The sequence below is a fragment of the Eschrichtius robustus genome, chromosome 16, assembly GCF_028021215.1.
Source record: "Eschrichtius robustus isolate mEscRob2 chromosome 16, mEscRob2.pri, whole genome shotgun sequence".
Taxonomy (NCBI): Eukaryota; Metazoa; Chordata; class Mammalia; order Artiodactyla; family Eschrichtiidae; genus Eschrichtius; species Eschrichtius robustus.
Genome location: NC_090839.1, coordinates 71,335,141 through 71,356,350, shown reverse-complemented (window position 1 = coordinate 71,356,350; position 21,210 = coordinate 71,335,141). Strand labels below are relative to the sequence as shown.

The window sequence follows — 21,210 nt, the reverse complement described above, 5'->3', positions numbered from 1 at the left end:
TGGGCCCGTGAGCCACAACTACTGAGCCTGAGCGTCTGGAGCCTCTGCTCCGCAACAAGAGAGGCCGCGATAGTGAGAGGCCCGCGCACCGCCATGAAGAGTGGCCCCCACTCGCCACAACTGGAGAAAGCCCTCGCACAGAAACGAAGACCTAACACAGCCAAAAATAAACATAATAAATAAATAATAAATAAAAGTTAAAAAAAAAAAAAAAAACAATCCACCGCATGGGTTTATCATTATTGACTTAACTGTTCACCTGTGTTTCTCCACAGTGAGACTCTGAGCTTGTCACTGCCTTTTCCCGGTTATACATAACCCTGCAGCAGACATGTTTACGACTAAAGCAGCTGCTGGATTTCTGTACTTTAAAAAAGTGCCACAGTCCCCTCTTGTATTCCAGCTGCTGTGAGTGGCAGGGATGGCCTTCTGACCCCGACCTGTCAAGGAGCCTGCTGAGTTCTGAGTAGTCAGCAGGCCGCCCTTCTGAGCATGTCTGTACAAGCGCCCTGTTCTCTGCCTGAGACACACGACTTTCTCAATGTACCTCTCTCAACCGGTGACTAAGACGCGCCCTAAGCAACCAAAGATAGGGCCCCCCATTCAATGAGGATTATCGACAGAAATTACCTGCTGGCTGGATGCTATGGCAGCAACCAAAAAAAACAGTCAAGGAAAAAAGTATTTCAGAATTAGAGGGCGTGTTATTTCACAGGCTCAGAATTACCTTTTTGTTACAAACCCAGAAAAAAAATCAAGCCACGCCTTACTGGCAATAGGTGGGTTTAATGCAACTGACTTTTTTTTAAAGCACAATATAAAAAGTCCTGTACTAAGATTCAGTTCCCTCAGCTCTGGTTCCGGCCCACTGCTGACCAACTGGGGGAACCTCTATTTCCTCATTTACAAAAGACAATGAAGAATATTTTGACTACTGGTGGTCAGCTTCTTTCCTGTCCCCACCCGTGGGGTAGACAGGCTCCCACCAGAAATAGTGGCTGACTGAGCATGCAGTGCTCATTACAGGTGAACAACCTCAGCTAAGCTGAAATCACTGGTACTATTTTACCCATCAGGTTAGGAAAAACAGGTGGTTACGGAGGACTGGGAAGTGAGCGCTCTCAGACACTGTGAGGAGAGTGGAAGCAGGTACTGCCACCTTTGAGGGCCATCTGGTTATGCCAGATGGTTGGCCAGCAGTTATTAACCTTCTTCACTGACTTCTGACCCAGCCATGCTGATCACCTACCCAGGTGTGCCCAGGTAAGCCAGCCCAAAGACGGTCGGTGCTCATGACGCTATGTAACAGGCAAGCATTACAAACAACCTGCCAGCCCACAGGGGGATGATTAGGTACACTTGGCATACTTGTATGCAGCCGTTAAAAAGATGATGGTACTGATATGGGCAATCTCTAAGGCCTACTGTTTGGGGGTAAAAAGCAAGGTGCTGAATAAAGCAAACAGCATGACACCATTTACTGGTGGAGGAAACCCACAAATCAGTACTATAGATTTCTTAGACTCACAGACAGATATCAGACCTGTGGTTGCCAAAGGGGATGGGGGGGTAGAGGGATGGAATGGGAGATTGGGGTTGGTAGATGCAAACTATTACATTTAGAATGGATAAACAACAAGGTCCTACTGTATAGCACAGGGAACTATATCCAGTCTCCTGGGATAAACCATAATGGAAAAGAATATAAAAAGAATGTCTATATGTGTGTAACTGAGTCACTTTCCTGTACAGCAGACATTGGCACAGCATTGTAAATCAACTCTACTTCAATAAATATATATATGAAAAAAATACCATAGATTTCTAAGGATATGTGTGTCTGTAGATATATGCATAAATGTACATTTATATATAAATGCATCTTAAAAGGTCTGAAAATTTTACAGCACAGGAAATATAGCCAATATTTATAATGACTTTATTTTTTTACATTTATTTATTTATTTATTTATTTATTTATTTATTTATTTTTGGCTGCGTTGGATCTTCGTTGCTGTGCGTGGGCTTTCTCTAGTTGCAGTGAGCGGGGGCTACTCTTTGTTGCGGTGCACGGGCTTCTCATTGCGGTGTCTTCTCCTGTTGCAGAGCATGGGCTCTAGGTGCACGGGCTTCAGTAGTTGTGGCTCATGGGCTCTAGAGCGCAGGCTCAGTAGTTGTGGCGCCTGGGCTTAGTTGCTCCGTGGCATGTGGGATCTTCCCAGACCAGGGCTCGAACCTGTGTCCCCTGCATTGCAGGCGGATTCCTAACCACTGCTCGACCAGAGAAGCCCCATGATGATTTTAAATGGAGTATAATCTATAAAAATACTGAATCACTATGTTCTACACCTGAAACTAATATAATGTTGTAAGTCAGCTATACTTCAATAAAAATTAAAGATAAAAATAAATTTAAAAGGTCTGAAAAGTGATTATTCAAAACTGACACAATGGTTATCTCTGGGAATAGAAGAGGATAAGAGGCTGATCAAGGTGACTTCAGCTTCATCTACACTGTCTTCATTTTTTTACTATGAGAATGTCTTCAGGCATTGCATGTGTAAGTCAACGCTATTAAAAAAGATCACTGGGTTAGATGACCTTAAGGCCCTGACAGCTCTAACATTCTCTAGTTTCAAAGAGCCTAAAACTCAGGTGAGTGGACTAATTATTCTTACATAAAACAGGGGCCTAGGGGGTTTCACAAAGAGGAAAACATAATCCTGGGATGAGAACAGAATGGCTTTGGTTCCTCAGAGCCTGAGAGTATAAAATAAAACTAAATAAATAATTAATTAATAATAATAGTAAATTTCCTGAAATATGCCAGGAGTGAGACCAGATGTGTGGCTAATGTGTTTGCAATCTCTTTGGCACATATGATGTTATCAGCTACTGCTGCCGTTTTAATATCACTATTCTTATTACTACTATCACAGCAATCAAAGCATCCAGATCTTACATGAAGAAGCATCCAGTAGCTCCTTGAAGCTTCCTTTTTTTTTTAAATTAATTTATTTTATTTATTTTTATTTTTGGCTGCGTTGGGTCTTCATTGCTGCGCGCAGGCTTTCTCTGGTTGCGGCGAGCGGGGCCTACTCTTCGTTGAGGTGCGCGGGCTTCTCATTGCAGTGGCTTCTCTTATTGCGGAGCACGGGCTCTAGGCGCGCAGGCTTCAGTAGTTGTGGCACGCAGGCTCAGTAGCTGTGGCATGTGGGCTCTAGAGCGCAGGCTCAGTAGTTGCGGCACACGGGCTTAGTTGCTCCGTGGCACGTGGGATCTTCCCGGGCTAGGGCTCGAACCCGTGTCCCCTGCATTGGCAGGCGGATTCTTAACCACTGCGCCACCAGGGAAGCCCGAAGCTTCCTTCTTGAAACATCAACTGTTACATTCAGTAAGCAGATGTTATAAAATATGTTTTCCCCATCATCACTTCTGTAGATTTTAAGAACTATAGCCCTAAGTCAGCCTTACTTACCCCTCCTGACCGACAGTAAAGGGCTTAAACCACAGCCAAGGACAAGTAAAAGAAGTGGGAAGAAGTGGGGATGCACAGTCACGCTCTGGGATGGAAAGAGGCCACATCACTGTGTGGCTGCCCCACTCTGGGCCACACGCATTTAGAGGTTTCGTGTAATTTCCATGGAACCCAGCACTGAATATAATAGCAAAAACCTGGAAACTTCCTAAGGATCCCACAAAAGAAAATACTTAAAGAAACTGTGGCATATCTATACAACGGGCTGCCATGGGGCCACTAAAAAAATGATGGACTAGATCCACATTTACTGATGCGGAAAGATATGCACCATTTCTCGATTGCTGAGGAAAAACTGGTTATTAAAGAGCATATATAGCAAAATCCTGTTATTGTAAGGAAAAGTCCCTGTTTATTTAGTTGTGTCTGTATTTATACGGAAATACACACTAAGACCTTAACAGCAATTGTATCTGCACTTTCAAAGTTGTCTTCTGCAAGGAGCATACATTACTTCTATAAGCAATAAAACAAATAATTATAAAGGAAACAAAGTTAAGAATCCTCAAGAAATCTCCCTCTGTTGAAAACAGTAGCTGCAGCTCATCTTCCCTGACCAGGGGGATTCAGAGTCATGGCTAGAGAGGACGGGAAGAGAAGGATGGGAACAAAAAGCAGCAAAGCAATAGCATTCCCTAGGATGACAAAGCGCCCTGTCTCCTGGAAGTCTTTCCTCAGACAGCATCCTGGCCGGCACCTCACGGTAACCTGGCCAAGGACGGACAGGCAGGTAGGATAGTTCCCAGTCCACTGACGAGGTACCCAAGGCTCAGAGAGTGAGGAGGTGATTTGCCTTCAGACCTACAGCAACCATGAAATGGAAGACCCAGGACTCAAGAATGTGGACCAGGGCTTCCCTGGTGGTGCAGTGGTTGAGAATCTGCCTGCCAATACAGGGGACACGGGTTCGAGCCCTGGTCTGGGAAGATCCCACATGCCGCGGAGCAACTGGGCCCGTGAGCCACAATTGCTGAGCCTGCGCGTCTGGAGCCTGTGCTCCGCAACGGGAGGGGCCACAATAGTGAGAGGCCCGCGCACCGCGGTGAAGAGTGGCCCCCACTTGCCGCAACTAGAGAAAGCCGTCACACAGAAACGAAGACCCAACACAGCCATAAATAAATAAATAAATAAATAAATAAATAAATAAAAAAAAGAATGTGGACCAAACACAGAGTTACCATATGACCCAGCAATTCCACTCCCAAGTACCTACCTAACAGAAAGGAAAACATGGTCACACAAAGATTTGTGTAGCATTATTCAAAACAGCCAAAAGGGAGAAACAACCCAAATGTGCATCAACTGATGGATAAACAAAATTGGTATATCCATCATCAATAGAAAGGAATGAAGTACTGACACATCAACATGGATGTGCCTTGAAAACACTATGCTAAGTGAAAGAAGCCAGACACAAAAGGCCACATATTGTATAATTCTATTTACATGAACTGTCTGGAGGAGGCAAATCCATAGAGACTGAAAATAACGTTAGTGGGTACTAGGGTCTGGGTGGGATGGGGATACTGGGGGGTGATGGCTAAGAGGTACGGGGCTTCTTTTAGGGTAATGAAAATGAGCTAAACTTGGCTGTGGTGATGTGGATGCATAATTTTATGAATACACTAAAAGCTATTGAATTGTACATTTTAAATGGCTAAATTGTATGGTATGTAAATTATATTTCAATAAAGCTGCTCAAAATTTACAAAATAAAATTAAAGAAGGGGGACCCCTGTTAATGAATATCCAGCATATTCCATAAAGGACCACATGCTTCATAAAGATGAGTCCCTCCAGCCGGGCTTGACTCTCTTCAGCCTCCTCCTGTTTTCCAGACACCAGGTCACTGATGGCTTCCTGCCCAATGCCAGAGGCAACGTCTTTTTCCTTCATCTGTCCAGCAGGCCCTTATTTTGCTGGAGGTCCAAAGCTTTTTGGACCCAGGACACCTAAGCTTCTCTTTCCCATTCTGCATTCCCAGAGCACTGGGCAAAGTACCAAAATGGTCACCACCTCTGCGTATGCACAGAGTTTCCTGTGGTCAGTGGGCAGGGGCAGAAGCCCAAAGCTGCCAGGCTGGGGTTTCCCCGGGCTCGGGTGGGCAGGGATGGCTCTTTTCCCAGTGAGTCATCAGACGCTCATCCACTTCATTCTGGGGTGACTGCTGGACTTTGACCAAGCTGTTAGAGCCACACTGGGCGGGTTGAAAGTATCAGTTTAATCACCAAAGTCTACCAAGAAGGGCGTGGGAAGCAGGCGTGCCCATGCATCACGGGAGCACCAATGCCAGTGCAACCTCTTTGAAGGGCAATGGGCAATGCTCAGCCAAGTTTTGAACCCACAAACATTTTGCTCCAGCCATTCTACCTCTGGGGATTTACCTGGCAGTCACACCCCCGAGTGGGCACCAGGACACACGCACATGTAAGAGACACACATAAGACATGCTTACGGAAGCGGTTTGTGGTAGCAAAAGACTGGAAACGACCTTCACACCCACCCATGAGGGACTGGCTAAATATATTACAGTGCTTCCAGATAATGCCATGATATTCGGCCATTAGAAAAACAAAACAAAATAAGCAAGACAACATACTGCACTCATGAAGCATCAAGCAATTAAGATCTCAGAGCCTCAGTTTTACTGTCTGTCAAAACATCAATCCTCATAGGACTGCTGTGCAGATTCAATGAGTTGATATGAGTAAAACATGTAGAGCGGGCCTGCCTGATCCACAGTGCCAGTTCTATAAGTTCTAGCTGATGTCAGTTCATATGTGCCAATATGGGAAGACAGCACAGGAGTGCAAAACAGGTTTGCGGTAAACTAACATTTCTGCGAAAAAGAAAAGGAAGAGAGTCACATACGTACATATGCTTATACTCACAAGGAACATCTGTGGAAGGACATCCCCCAGGGGATCAGGGATCAGGGGTGGGAGGGTTACTTTTCACTGTTTACCATTTGTACAGGTTGAATTCTTTCTACCGTGTAGGTATATTACTTACATATTATAAAATACATGTATTTTCAAGTTTGTTTAGATATGTGTATAGATTTATTACAGCACTGTTTGTAACAGGAAAAAAAGGAAACAACCCAAGTGTCCCTCAAGAGGGGGAACTGGTTAGGGACTTCCCTGGTGGTCCAGCGGTTAAGACTCCACGCTCCCAAAGCAAGCAGCCCAGGTTCGATCCCCGGGCAGGGAACTAGATCCCACATGCCGCAACAAAGATCCCAGGTGCTGCAACTAAGACTCAGTACAGCCAAATAAAGAAATTTTTTTTTTTTTTAAAAGAGGGGGACTGGTTAGAGAAACCCATGTACATCTTGTGATGGAATACAACTTAATTCACTTAAAGAACAGGTGATCTATATGTGCTAATAGGAATGATCCCCAAGATATTCTCAGACCAGGAAAACAATTCTTTTAAATAAAATTTTCCACTTTATTAAAAAATTGAAAACATATGCTTATTCTAGAAAATGTAGACATGGCACAGAAGTAGAAAAAAAATGATCCTATCCAAAGACAATCTCTGCTGGCGTGTTGATGTACTTCCTTTTAGGGTTTTGTTTTTTTTTTGTGTGTGTGTGTGTGTGTGTGTGCACGTGTGTGTATTTACAGAGCTAAAATCATACTCTAAATTCTGCTCTTTAAAATTAACTCCAGAGCAGAAGCACTTTCCCACGTTATGATAAACTGTATAAACATCCTCTGGTTGGCTGCCTGATATTCTACCCAGGGGGTGGCCCCCTGCACGATTCTGCCACCATCCCCCTGGGAACTCAGGCAAAACGCCCTGGCCTTGACAGTGACAAACTCAACAGTTCACAATACACGCCTGGTACCTGCCAGGGTGGCGGTGCCACCTTGGAGGAATGCCAGGTAGCCATTTTGGTTAAACAACTCAGTTGCCATGTCGACAGTAAATGAAAAAACACGTTCAGTTTGTTGAGTGCCAGGGAGAGTGAGGTCTGGAAAACTGAGCTGCCATCTCCCTCTGAAGTCACCACTGGCAACAAGAACCCCATAGAGCCTCCCTTCGATCACCTAGGACAGTGGGCAGCCAAGAGCTACATCTCGTCCTTCAACAGCCCTTCCTCTGAGTACAGGGGATGAAGTGCGATGGGACACAGCCCCTAGCCTTGAGGTCAGTGGCTGACTTGTAAACAGAATGACATTCAAGAATGACAGATGCACAGAAAGGTCTGCTATGAGCCCCAAGGAATGCCAAGGCAATAGCCAGGGCAGGGCGTCTAGGGAGGCTGAACAATCATTTTAACAGACCCAACTCAAAGAGGTTTCAGGAAGAGGCGTGAAAAGAGAAGCCTGCTGCAGGAGCGGGGAGAGGTGCGGGGCCCCTGCGGACCATGAGCTACCATCGTCAGTGAAGATTTTGAACTTTCTCTTGCAGAATCGATGAGTTTTAAAGACAGCCAATTATTTTATAAATTTATTTATTTATTTGTTTATTTTTGGCTGTGTTGGGTCTTCATCGCAGTGCGCGGGCTTCTCATTGCGGCACCTTCTCTTGTTGCAGAGCACTGGCTCTAGGCGTGTGGGCTTCAGTAGTTGTGGCTCGTTGGCTCTAGAGCACAGGCTCAGTAGTTGTGGCGCACGGGCTCAGCTGCTCCGCAGCATGTGGGATCCTCCCGGACCAAGGCTCGAACCCGTGTCCCCTGCATTGGCAGGCGGAGTCCCAACCATTGCGCCACCAGGCAAGCCCAAGGACAGCAAATTACTGATGTTTGTTTAGGGGAGGGGCGGTTACCTGGCTGTGCTGCTTTATTTTTCTTCTTCTAAAAACATCCTTTTGCACACAGAAGGAATACATACGTGTAGTTTTAAAAGTTCCAATGTTTAAAAATATACACCATGTAGATAATCAAAGTCCCCCTTAACGCCACCCTCTCCCCCAGAGAGAATCACCATTAACTGTTGGATGCAAATTCCTTCTTTTTCTTGTTAGTAATTTTTAAATTGTTTTATAACATTCTATGAGTTTTTGCTATGCAAATACTAATACATGTATATCTATGTTTTTTGATACAAGTGGGATCATATTTCAACTTGCTTTTTTACTTCACAGCACATAAAAATAAAAATAGCTAACTTTTGTTTGTCCTTATTATGGACCAGCACTATCCCAAGAGCTTTTCATGGATTTTGTTTTCTCCCCACAAAAAATATATCTTGTGTATATCTTGGCACTGTTTTGAAGTCAATTCACATAGAAACATTTTTGTTTTAATGTAAATACAGCATTCTGTTAGGACCATGGTCTATAATTAAACAGGTCCCTCTCAATGGAACTTTTGAGCTGTTTCCATTTTTTCTTTATTACAAACAATACTGCAAAGCACATCTTTGAATATGTAAATCTGAACACTTGTACAAATGTTTTGTTACTTGTTCTCAACTGAGGGCAGTACCCCCTCATGCGAGCTTTGCAAATATACAATGGGGAACATTTTGGGTTGTCATAATGAATAGGGGAGAATATGGCATTTAGTGAGCAGGGGTCAGACATGCTGAATGTCCTACAATATAAGGGACAGTTCCACCAAATAAAGAATTGTCCCCACCTGAAACTAATGTAATAGTCTATGTTAATTATAACTGAGGTATAAGTATTTTTTACTTTAATAACTATTGTCAAATGGTCCACAGTGGTTTCTGTTTTATGTAAATACCGACTATCTGTCCGTATCTGTCCTTTAGCAAGATAGCACCCAATGAAGTGAGCTCAGCACTCATCCCTCTCCTCACTGATTCCAAATAAAGCACCTGCTGTGTGCACGGCACTGGGGATGAATGTTGAGCAGGCCACAGGGTCCTGCCCTCATGAAGCTCACGTCCTAAGCCAGACCTACAGACAAACTTCCCTTTGCTGGATCACTCCATCCGTGTTTCCTTTAAAGGATTTACCATACTGAGTTTTGTGGTCAGAGACTGTGTCCATCCCTCCCTGTCTGAGACCCTCCAGCTCTGGGACCCACTCGATGTTTGCCAAAAGGCCAAACCAGGCTCATGGCTCCTCTGAACAGGCAGCTGTGGGTGGAGCCCTTCTGAGGGGTCTGCCCCACTAGGAGGCCTCCAGGATCCTCCTTCTCTGGAAGCAGCCCCCGTTCTGTGATCCCCGGCGCCCCACCATGCCGTGCCCTGGCCAGAGGTGACTGGACCAGAGACAGAGGACGTCTGACTCAGGCTGGGCCAAACAGATAGATTTTCTCCTCTTAACAGCTGGGATGGAAGAAGGTCAGATCTGTCTTTGCATGTGGCTCCGTCTGTAATGAGGGGACCCTGGGGCTGGGGGGGTCCATTTTCCCACTGTGTAGACTGAGGTGCAGAGAAGAGTAAAGAATAGGCAAAGAGAGTTGAGGAATGAGACAGAGAGAGACAGTCCTGTGGCCTTCCAGCTTCCTGGATCTGTCCCCTGAGAGGCCAGACATTGTTTCTGCCCCTGGGTCTCAAGAAACACTTCTTGACTGCTAGAATAAATTTCCTTTTTTTTTTCACTTGAGCTAGCATGAGTTGGTTTGGGTTTCACAAGCTCTGACCCCTCCAGCCCCCTCTGGCACCTGGATCCCCTCACATGTGGTACACGAGGCTGCAGGGATAAGTGTTTCCGCGAGCCTTCCTGACTTACTGGAACAGACAGGAGCGCCGGGCTGCTCCCCTGTCTTCCCACGCTGCCCTCTGCGGGGCAGAGTGTGTGTTTCAGAAGCCGCCTTAGGACAAGATAGCAGGGCAACTCGCAACCTGACCCTTCAGGGGCGCCCCAACCTCAGAGGGGACCCACAGGCCTATTTTTGGAGCTGCCTGCCCGAGAGACCTAAGCTAGAACTCTGACTTGAAAGGAAAAATATACAACTGTCTGAGAACTACAATTATTAATTTTCTAAAAACAGACTAATTCTGCAGTTAGAGAAGAATGACTTCAATTTCAAATCCCAAAGTGGTACTAGGCATTTTGGTCACAGTACAAACTGATACTTACTGTTTGTGAGGATTAAATTAAATAAGGATAACAGTACTGCATTAAAAAAATTTTTTCACCACCAGTTATTACACAAAAGTCCAATAACGTTCACCTTTCTCCCTCTTCTCTATACCAGCTTTGCCATGGTATGAACACAAATTCCTAACAAAATAAGTCCCCTCTTCCTCAATCCAGAAGAAGGATGCCCAACTCTAAGCAGTGGCTCTTTTGACCACAACCAACATGAAAAACTACATTTTACATCCTTTCTCTAGACCCGCATACACACAAATGCAGGGATGAAATAAAAATACTTCACAACCGCTATGTCGGAGAACCTGGTCATCAACAACCGATTTGGTCACTGCGTGTGAGTGTGTAAACGTGTGTGTATGTGTCCCTAAAATATCTTTACAACTGTCAGTGCTCTCTGATATTTTTTCCCCCTCCCTCCTCCCTCTCCAATATTTTCTAGTCTATTCTTTTCTGTTCTGGGTCTTAAAAAATTGGCCAAGGTTTCCACAACCCACTAGTGGGTCCAGAGCAGCTATTTGTAAAACACTGCTCTAAAGTAATGAAACTTATATTAAAACAACCAAATCTTCCCAGCTTAACAGGCATAGCCTCAGATCCAGAATTTACGCACTGGCGAGAGTTTGGAAACAACCTCAACCAGCGACCCCAACCTCCCATCCCTACGGCAGGTGAGCTGGGCAGGGGGGAGGGGGGAAGGGGGGAACCACTCACCTTGAAATGGAAGGAGATGGCCGGGGACCCGCTGGAGCCGTAGCTCTCGCTTTTGGCTAGGTTGCTGTAGTAGTTATTAACCTTGGAATTAACATTCTGGTGTGCCCCCGGGTCCTCAGTGATGGGGCAGATGAAGTAACCGTCCTCACCATCGCTGTCTGCATCTGAATCACCAGCCCGGGAGGTCGGGCCGCCATCCACGCCTTCCAGGCGGAAGATGAGGTCTTCCTCTGCCATGTTCCCGGGACGCCCGTCTTACCCAAGGGCTGGACGGCACAGCCAGAGTTACCGGGCAAATGCAGCAGTGAGGGTCCTGCAAGGAAGCAAGAGAATGGGTGCTGGGGTCCAGGGGCTGAGAGCTTGCAGGGCACCTCACCCCGAATGCCCCTGGCACAGAAGGAGTGGGCACCCTCAGAGTGAAAACTACTGCTACCTTTAGGGGAGACACGGGCAGGCAGTGTCTAGGAACATTTTAAATGTACAAACCCCTCCACCCGGTAATTCCACTTTGAAGAACTCAGCACTTGAAACAGAAAATAAATGCTTCTTAAGCCACAAGGCTGATCTTTTTAGAACATAAATTAGATCAAATCATTTCTCTGCTTGACACCCTCCAGCAGCTTCTCTTCACATTCTTAACAAAATCCAAACGCCTTTTAAGGCTACCAGGCCTGTGTTAGTCTGGCCCCTGTCCACCTCTCCTCCGGCCTTGGCAGCTCTCCAGGCCCATGGGCTTTCTTTGTGTTCTGTGAACACTGGGGGCCCATTTTCCACCTCGGGGCCTTTGTACTTGTTGTGTTCCCTGTGCCTGGAACAACCTTCCCAATCTCCCAACAGTGGGTCTTTCTCATCATTTGGATCCCAGCTCAAAAGTCACCTCTCCAGAGAAATCTTCTCTGATTCAATTCAAAGAACCCCTGTCAAACATACACCCAGTCACTCCCTAGCACATCACCCTGTTTTATTTTCTTCAAAGAGATTTTCCCAAGCCAAAATCATCTCATTTAACTTCTTTATCATCTGTAGCCCTGTTGCCTTAAGAGTGCCTGGCATAGAGCAGGCCCTCAACACACGTCCCCGGAATGGATGAGTGGCCTGAAGAGCGTTCTCTGTAGCACAATCAGTAACAGTAAAAAGAGGGAAGAGCCCACAATGACCATCAATGGAGGCCTGTTATATAACCTACAGTTTTTCTACATCATGAAATACTGTGTGACTGTTACAAAGAAAAAGGAAGCTCTAGATACACAAAGACGTGCAAAGATAGTCAAGAAAGAGTTCAGCAACATTGTAGGATACAAAAATCAATAATATTTCCATATACTAGCAATGAAAAAATCCAAAAATGAAATTAAGAAAACAATTTTATCTATAACAGCATCAAAAAGAATAAAAAACTTGGCTAGGGAATTCCATGGAGGTCCAGTGGTTAGGACTCCACGCTTCCATGGCAGGGGACACGGGTTCAATCCCTGATCGGAGAACTAAGATCCCACAAATCATGCGGCCAAAAAAAAATAAATAAAACATCTTGGCTAACAAAAGAAGTGCTTGACTTGTACAGTGAGAAACAAAACGTGTCAGAAGAAATGAAAGAAGACCGAAATAAGTGTAAAGATATCCCGTGTTCATAGATCAGAAAATTTAACATAGCTAAGGTGGCAATACTCCCAAAACTGATCTACAAATTCAACCCAATCACTATCAGAATCCCAGTGGCTTCACTGAATAAATTAACAAACTGGTCCTAAAGTTCACATGGAAATTCAAGGGACCCAGAATAGCTGAAAGAATCTTGTAAAAGTTACAAGAATCACACTTCCTGAATTCAAAACTTACTACAAAGCTAAAGTAATTAAGACAGTTGATAGTGGCATGAGGATAGACACAGAACTGAGAGTCCAAAAATGAACCCTCACATTTACAGCCAATTGATTTCTGAAAGGGGTACCAAGACAATTCAATGCGGAAAGAATACTCTTTTCAATAAATGGTGCCAGGACAAGTGAATATACACATGCAAAAGGATGAAGTTGAACACCTTCCTACATTATATACAAAGATTAACTCAAAATGGGGACTTCCCTGGAGGTCTGGTGGTTAAGAATCTGTGCTTCCACTGCAGGGGTCATGGGTTTGATCCCTGGTTGTGGAACTAAGATCCCCAAGCTGCGCAGTGTGGCCAAAAAAATTAACTCAAAATGGATCAAAGGTTTAAATATAAGAGTAAAACTCTAACACTCTCAGAAGAAAATATAAGAGAAAATCTTTGTGACACTGAATTAGGCAAAGCCTTAGATAGGACACCAAAAACACAAGCAACAAAAGAATAGATACACTGGACATCATCAAAATTAAAAACTTTTGTGCTTCAAAGGACACCACCATGAGAGTGGAGAGATAGCTCACAGAATGGGAGAAAATTTTTGCAAATCATGTCTGATAAGGGACTATGTAAAGGACTCATACTACTTAACAATAAAAAGACAAATAACCCAAATAAAAAATGGGCAAAGGGGGACTTCCCTGGCAGTCCAGTGGTTAAGACTCCACGCTTCCACTGCAGGGGCACGGGTTTGATCCCTGGTCAGGGATCTAACACCCCACATGCCACACAGCACAGCCAAAAAAAAAAAAAAAAAAAAAAAGGCAAAGGATTTGAACAGACGTTTCTCTAAAGAAGATACACATGGCCAGTGAACACATGAAAAGATACTCAACATCATCAGCCATTAGGGAAATACAAATCAAAGCCACACCCACTAGGATAGATAGAATTTTAAAAGTGGAAAATGACAAGTGTTGGTGAGGATGGGGAGAAATTGGACACCCTCATACACTATTAATGGAAATGTTAAATGGTGCAGTCACTTTGGAAAACAGCCTGGCAGTTTCTCAAAAAGTTAAACACAGAATTACTATATGATCCAGCAACTATACTCTTAGGTATACACCCAAACATGTCCACAACAAAAACTTGTAACATATGGTTCATAGTAGTATTATACGCATTAGCCAAAAGGGGAAACAATCCAAACATCCATTAACTGATGAATGGATAAGCAAAATGTGGTCTATATATACAACGGAATGCTCTTCAGCCACAAAAAGGAATGAAGTACTGATGCTAAGTGAAAGAAGACAGTTCAAAAAAGACCATATATTGAATGATTCCATTTATATGAAAAGTCCAGAGAAGGCAAATCTATAAGAAAGTACGTGAGTGGTTGCCTAGGGATGGGAGAGGGGGAGAGTTGGGGGGAAATGGGGAACGATCACTAAAGGGTTTCTTCTGAATGGATGAAAATGTTCTAAAACCGATTGTGTTGGTTGCATGACTCTGTTAATACATTAAAAAACCACTGACTATATTAAATCCACTTTAAATAAGTGGATTGGTAGGTTTGTGAATAATAATTGGTAGGTTTGTGAATAATACTTCAATAATCTAATGTTTAAAAAAAGAAAAGACATGGGACTTCCCTGGTGGCACAGTGGTTAAGAATCCACTTGACAATGCAAGGGACATGGGTTCGATCACTGGTCTGGGAAGATCCCACCTGTGGCGGAGCAGCTAAGCCCGCGAGCCACAACTACTGAGCCCGCCTGCCACAACAACTGTGAAGCCCGCACACCTAGAGCCCGTGCTCCGCAACAAGAGAAGCCACCACAATGAGAAGCCCGTGCGCCACAATGAAGAGTAGCCCCGGCTCGCTGCAACTAGAGAAAGCCCGAGTGCAGCAACAGAGACCCAACACAGCCAAAAATAAAATAAATAAATGTTTTTTAAAAAGATTAAAAATAATAATAAAAAAAGAAAAAAAGAAAAGACAAGAAAAACCGTTACATTTAAAAAGCAAGTTGCACAAGAGCAGTTACATTATGGTGATCCTATCTGTGCTAAAAGAAAAGGTATGTCCCGGAAGGGCCCACAAGAGCGCTACCAGCACTGGGGTGGGCAGTGGGCAGTGGGATTGGGAGCTGGGGGGGTGCGGGGAAGTTTTTAACATTCTGTACACTTCTATACTGTTTTAAGTTTTTACAAAGCTGGTTGCTTTCAATATAAAAAAATTAAAAAGTGAAAAAACTTAAAATTTTTTAAAATCAACTAATTCCAATTATTCTTAACAGCTGTTTCCATCGGGAGGCAGTTTTCTAGACCTGAGGCTTCAGCACTTTCTTGACAGTCATCCGAGCAAGAAATATATTTATATCCTAACCCAGTACCCACCTACAAAATGTAAGTTAAAATTTCAGGAAACTGTACTTAGCCTTACTTTGTACAATGCCCTCTGCTATTTTCTATCCTACTTGTTTTTCTTTCTTTTTTATTCTTTATCTTTAATGCACCACCCACAGTGATTACTCAACTCCGTTTGAAAATTGCTGCTCTGGGTGTCAACCTCCGAGTTTGTTTCTGACCCTCTGGGCACGACAGTCACCGCCTGGATCCGATGCCAGAGCCACCTGATCCTGCTTGTTACCAAAATCGTCCCGGGGCCCTGTGCCCACTTCTCCCCACCCTCGGCCGCTCCCAGCCCCAATGCCTACTCTGCCCTGGTCAGCCCTTGGCCAGAGTCCGTGCTGACCAAGAGACACGGTTGCCTGGAGCTGCCAGCAGCCCAGCCACGTTACTGGCCTCTGGGGCTGCGCTGGGGCCAGGGGAGGGGCCGGAGCCACAGCCTCAGCTATGGACCTCCAGGCGGTGTTGCCCAGCCGTTAAGAGCCTGGGCTCAGGAGCCAGGCTGCCAAAGGGTGCAAATCCTAGCCGTGCTGCTGGTGACCTTGACTCGATTAGTTCATCTCGCCAACTTCCCCATTTGTGAGGGGAGCTGAGCGGGAAAGTGGCCTGACTGAGGCTCCACAGGAGTTCACGGGGGAATTGGGACCAGAACCCCAGCCCTTGGCCACGTCCCACCACAGACCTGACATTTTCCTCGGCCCTGGGAAACAACATGAGCTGCAGACAAGCAGCTGTGACCCTAGTTGGCACAGTGCCTTGTACTCGGCAGGCACTTGATAATGGATTCCAGAACTGAGTGAGGGGGATCTGTTTCACGGCTTTTCAGCTGTCACACGTTTGCTTTTAAAAGGCAGCTGTGGCAACGCCTGCTAACTGTCGCTAACTGTCGCCCGACAGCTATTCTCTCCTTATTAATAACAGAACCACTGCTTTTTAGCTAAGCATGCGGCCACTCATAATAAGGTCTCTGTTTCCCAGATTACTTTGCAATTAGGCGTGACCATGTGACCAAGTTCTGGCCAAGGGGATATGAGCAGAAGGGTTGTATGCAACTTTAGGGTTTTTTTTTTTTTTTAATTTATTTTATTCAAGTGTAGTTGATTTACAATGTTGTGTTAATTTCTCCTGTACAGCAAAGTGATTCAGTTATACATATACATACATTCTTTTTCATATTCTTTTCCATTACGGCTTATCACAGGATATTGAATATAGTTCCCTGTGCTATACAGTAGGACCTTGTTGTTTATCTCAGGAATGGTTTTTAAAAAGAGGGAGTGTACCCTTCTGCTCTCTCTCCTTCCTGCTGGCTGGAATGCAGGTGTGATCGCTGGAGCTCAAGCAGCTAAATTTATTCATGAGAAGGAAGCCATGTGCCGAGGATGGCAGAGCCATGAAACAGAGAGAGCCTGGGGCAGCATAATCTTACATCATGGGGCACCATAATTATCCTGGACTCACAATCTTCAGAGTTTGCTATCTAAACTTATATAATATACTATAATTTTCTTTTTTTCCTACTACTTGCTAATTCTATCTGGTCCAGTGCCCCTTCTCTCCCATGTCATAAAAAGTCACATCATATCTCTTATGACAAGTTGATGCCTGGGCAGGTCAGCCTGGGAAAACTGTGGTCTCAATCCAGAGTCCTAACTTGGTAGCTGCTTCCACATCTGCCCATGAAGACTGGCCACCTGGAGGATGTTGGATTCCCCTAGACAGGCAAGGAGCCCTCACTGGCCCATAACTCAGCCCCATGATGCCTGTTCCAACACCAGCCTCTTAGGAATCTCCATCTAACCTGGGCTTTGCTCGGCCCACAAAGGGCCTCTCTGTGAGCAGAGAGACTGAGACCAGGAGCAGAACCCCAGTTCCCAAGACATCAGGATTCTCTAGAAGCTTTCCTCTGCCCTCACTCAGGCATCCACATCTTCCCCTCCCAATCCCTGACACATCCTGGGAAAATATTTCTATGGAAAGGCAGCTGAGCAGAGTTCTGAGTCAGACCCGAGTTCAAGCCCCAACTCTGCCACTTACTAGGTGTGTGACTTTACCTCTTGGCCTCGGGTTCCTCATTATAACCTGGGATGCAGAGCTGTACCCACCCCACTAACTTGACAGTGCTAGCAAAGAACAAGCACGAAGACTATAATTATCATCACCATTTTAAGTACCATCAATAAAGGGGGCTGAATCCTGGGTCCCAGCCAGGCTGGTGACCTGGACGCCTGGTTAGCAGCCAAGCCAAGCTTCTTCAGGGGTCCTCAGGGAACAGGCTATCTTAGGCTCTGGCCACTGAACCACTGCTCTCACTGCGTCTTGCTGTAAAGGGCTTCTCTGGCAGCCCCTGGGGCAGGAAATGATGACAGCAATGCCTAGGTCAAGGCCTGTGGGCCAAGCCACAGTGACCACCGGCCCTCCTTGGGGCTCCCCTCACCCCCAGGAGCTGCCTTCCTGATGTAGAAATGATCTGGAATCTCCCACCCACCACTCCTGGGAGCCAGCACCCCAGAGCCAACACGGGCTGTGCTGAGCCACCAGTACACACACTAGTATATGGCCAGCACGGCAGAACTCAATGGTCCTCACCTTCAACCACAATGGACCGGGTGACTTATGGACCACCTCACGTCACGCACCTGTTTCTGTTTGGGGATCTGCTTCTCCCCCACTCTCCAGTCATGGGATTGGGGTTGGGGATCCACCCCCAGGTAACGGGGTGTGTCACATGACCCCATCACAGCACTGGGCACCTGGCCATAGCGATTGGCTCAGAGATGGGCATGTGACTCAAGTCAACCCACTACGGCCGGGGCTTCCCTGGTGGCGCAGTGGTTGAGAATCTGCCTGCCAATGCAGGGCACACAGGTTCGAGCCCTGGTCTGGGAAGATCCCACATGCCGCGGAGCAACTGGGCTCGTGAGCCACAATTACTGAGCCTACGCGTCTGGAGCCTGTGCTCCGCAACAAGAGAGGCTGCGATAGTGAGAGGCCCGCGCACCGCGATGAAGAGTGGCCCACGCTCGCCACAACTAGAGAAAGCCCTCGCGCAGAAACAAAGACCCAACACAGCCAGAAATAAATAAATAAATAAATAAATAAAACTTTAAAATGACTAATACTCCCTAAAAAAAAAAAAAAAAAAAAAAACCACTATGGCCTAATCTCAGGTAAGCCTGGGGCTTTAGCTTGAGCAACTGGAAGAGAAGGTCAGTCCTTTCCTGCAGGATGTTAATCTGAGACAGGGGCTGAGGCCACCAGAGAACACAGCTGACTTTTGGTGAAGAGCAGAACAAGAGATGAAGAGAAAAATGAACAGTGATGACATCATTTGAGATTCTGAATCCAGACATGCCTGGGACTCACAGATACAGAAACCAAAGTCGTGGGGACAGGGATAAAGGGAGGGGCAAGTTAAGATATATGAGCTACTATGTATAAAATAAATAAGCAACAAGGATATATTTATAGCACAGGGAATTACAGCCATTATCTTGTAATAACTTTTAATAGCGTATAATCTGTAAAAACACTGAATCACTATGCTGTACACCTGAACCTACTATAATATTGTAAATCAGCTATACGTCAATTAAAAAAAAAGTTGGTGAAAATAAAAGAAACAAAAACCAAAGCTCAGTGTAGTGCCCAAGACACGGTGTTCTGCGGTCCCAGGGCCCAGTTTGAATCCTGGCTCCCCAACTAGAAGCCTGAAACCACAGACTCCATGGGGCAGGCTGGGACTTCCTTGAGTCTTTACCTGCACAGTGCCTGGCACTGAGCAGGGCTCATAAAGTGCTAATCAAATACCTTTCCAGGCTGAGTTTCATTAATTTGCTGCCGGTGGGAAGGGTAACAAAGTGCGACATCAGGAGCTACTAAGTCAAGCCTCCAGCTAAGAGTTCAGGTCAGTGACTTATTAACATATATACCCCCAGGATGTGGTGGGTGCTCATGAATAAACATTTGTTAAAACTATTTCAAGAAATAATACAGTTCATGTCAGAGAAAAAGGACTGATTTACAGATGTCCCCACCCAAGAACCAGTCCCCATTCACGACCAAGTTCTCACTTCCCTGCCCCTGCACCCTAAGGACACTCTTTCTGGAATGCCTCTCCCACCTGCTGCCAAACCCCTGTTCCCTTCAAATTCCAGCTCAAATTTTTACCCCCCCGGAAAGCCTTCTCTGGGTGGTTTCCTGTCTGTAAAACAGGGGACAGCTAACCCCTGGAGTTGTTAGTGAGATCAGGCCCATGGTGCCTGACAGAGAATTGTCCTCAAAAGCACCAGCTGCTATTATGCTCTGACCATACCACACTCCCCAATTCCTAAGTCACTTCCCTCCTCCCAGGCCCTCCATAAGCATTTCCGTCATACCCAGAGACCCAACAGTCTATGTCGTGGGCAGAATAATGCCCCTCCAAAGATGCCCACATCATAGTTCCCAAAGCCTGTGAATATGTTCCCTTATGTGGCAAAAGCGACTTTGCAGGTGTGATTAAGGATCTTGAAATGGGACAGTATCCTGGATTATCCAGTGAGTCCTTATAAAAAGGAGGCAGGAGGGTCAGAGTCAGAGGAAGAGATGGGACGATGGAAGCAGGGGTCATAGAGAAATTTTGAAGACGCTATGCAGCTGGCCTTGAAGACGGAGGAAGGGGCCACAAGTCAAGGAATGCAGGTGGCCTACAGAAACTGGAAAAGCATGGCAACAGATTTTCCCTACAGCCTTCAGAAAGAACATGGCCCTGCTGACACCTTGGCTTTTGAACTTCTCATCTCCAGAACCATAAGAAAAGAAGTTTGTGTTGTTTTAAGCCACTAAGTCTGTGGTAATTTGTTACAGTGGCCATAGGAAACACGTATAGTCTAGAACAGTGGGGTAATTTTGCCCCCTCAGGGGACACTTGGCAATGTCTGGAGACACCTTTGGTTGTCACATCTCTGGGAGTGCAACCGGCATCTAGTGGGTAGAGGCCAGGGACGCTGCCAAACATCCTACAATGCACAGCACAGCCCCCACAACAAAGAACTGTCCAGCCAAACTGTCAATAGTGCTGAGGCTGAGAAACCCTGTTCGAGAACGACTCTGGTGGATTCCAAGGAGACTTCCCCCAATCCACCCTCCCTCATCTCCTCTTTAAAAACACATCTCCACGCATACCAGAGACAGAGAAATTAGCTTACTCACTGATGAGAACAGCAACCCGCAGCTGGACCCAGAGAGACAAGTCAACATTCACTCTGCTAAAGCTCATCGTTGCAATTCACTGTCCTTCATTCATATAAAACTGTTAAGGTGCAAAGGCTACTTTACTGTTTTAAAAATCAGAAAAATACATTTTAGAATACAAAGCACAATAATATAGTTACAGCTTCAATTAACAAAATGCACAAGAGGGCTTGAATTTTAATTTTTAATCGTTTGCACCCTTCTCATGTTCCCAGGATACTCTGTCCTCCTGATGGGTCAGATCAGAGAGACAAGTGTGTCTCACTTCTCAGGGCAACTCTGTGTTTACACAGCCTCTCGGTGGCCAGACCACGTGAGTGTCTGGAACAAAAGGGGCCGTGTCTTAGTCCTTCTAGCTACCAGCCCAGAGCACAATGCCTGGCACACACTAGGTTCCCTGTAAATGCAGGCTGCATGAATGAATGAGTAACTGAACAAAAGTGGGCAATTTCTGCGG

The 21,210-nt window shown here is 45.5% G+C and overlaps 1 protein-coding gene across 1 annotated transcript in view; it reads right to left on the bottom strand.

Moving 5' to 3' along the window:
* Nucleotides 1-21,210, bottom strand: part of EEF2K (eukaryotic elongation factor 2 kinase) — a 57,984-nt gene that overhangs the window by 32,872 nt on the left and 3,902 nt on the right. Inside the window, exon 2 of the mRNA XM_068565515.1 lies at nt 11,276-11,588. Within this exon, the coding sequence (XP_068421616.1) occupies nt 11,276-11,512 (237 nt within the window). The 5' untranslated portion in view covers nt 11,513-11,588. The remainder of the gene's footprint in view (nt 1-11,275; nt 11,589-21,210) is intronic.